Source organism: Etheostoma spectabile, chromosome 4 (assembly GCF_008692095.1).
Source record: "Etheostoma spectabile isolate EspeVRDwgs_2016 chromosome 4, UIUC_Espe_1.0, whole genome shotgun sequence".
Taxonomy (NCBI): domain Eukaryota; kingdom Metazoa; phylum Chordata; class Actinopteri; order Perciformes; family Percidae; genus Etheostoma; species Etheostoma spectabile.
The window spans coordinates 29,629,791-29,630,622 of NC_045736.1; the positions used below are offsets into that span (position 1 = coordinate 29,629,791).

At 42.4% G+C, this 832-nt stretch overlaps 1 protein-coding gene across 4 annotated transcripts in view; it reads left to right on the forward strand.

The window, feature by feature from the left end:
- The first annotated feature begins 316 nt into the window (after positions 1-316).
- The window catches only part of pank4 (pantothenate kinase 4 (inactive)), a 16,320-nt gene continuing 15,804 nt past the window's right edge, over positions 317-832 (forward strand). For all 4 annotated transcript variants that reach the window (XM_032513646.1, XM_032513648.1, XM_032513649.1 and 1 more), the window contains exon 1: positions 317-508. In XM_032513646.1, coding sequence (XP_032369537.1) covers positions 385-508 — 124 coding nt within the window. In that variant the 5' untranslated portion in view covers positions 317-384. The remainder of the gene's footprint in view (positions 509-832) is intronic.

Below are 832 nucleotides of genomic sequence, written 5' to 3' on the forward strand. Positions count from 1 at the left end.
AATATGAACAGCAATAAAATGTGATAATCTGCTCCATAGTTTCTCGGTATAGTGGGAAGACCAAAATAAATGTACCAGTGTTTCATTTAGCTCTCCACAAAAAGTACAGCTGATATTAATGTATTTTTTTTGTGATGTATTTTCTGCAGATAATGGTTAGTTGGGTAGAATCTGTGGAGCATATTAAAGGATATCTCCTTAACTTTGTTCGTTAAGAAAAACTTTTCCCAACAAATCTCCTTAACATATGAAGACCAGTACGATGTTCATGTGATGGTACTGAAACGTTAACGGGACAACCCACGCACACGCCTCACGTACGTACGTGGATGCTGATTGGTCGACGAGACGAGGGACGCACGCAGCGTCAAATCGTTGCCCACCATGGCGGAATTTGTCCGAGTTGACAGCAGCACAAGTGGTCATACTATGGATAAAAGCATTACTCTTCCGCCTGACGAAATATTCCGCAATTTGGAAAACGCAAAGCGTTTCGCCATAGACATAGGTACCTGGGAATGTAAAAGTTGTCTTTATGTATTCAGCCTTTTTTGCGGGAACGTAGCTCTTGTCCGTGTCGATAGACCAGCTATGACACTATAACGGTAACAACACATGGCTTTACGTGAAAGTTAAGAAGACCAAGCTAACGTTAATGCTGACAGAAAGTGTGTCTGCCTGGAAGATGCAAGTCTAATGTGGTTTCAAGCTGATATTTTTCTGATAAAGCGGTTGTGTGCCAAACAAACCGGGCCAACTTTGACAAGTACGTCAGCGTTGACGTTAGCTCCAAGCTAGCCTGCGTTGATGCTTTGTCGTCCCTGTTTAGCTA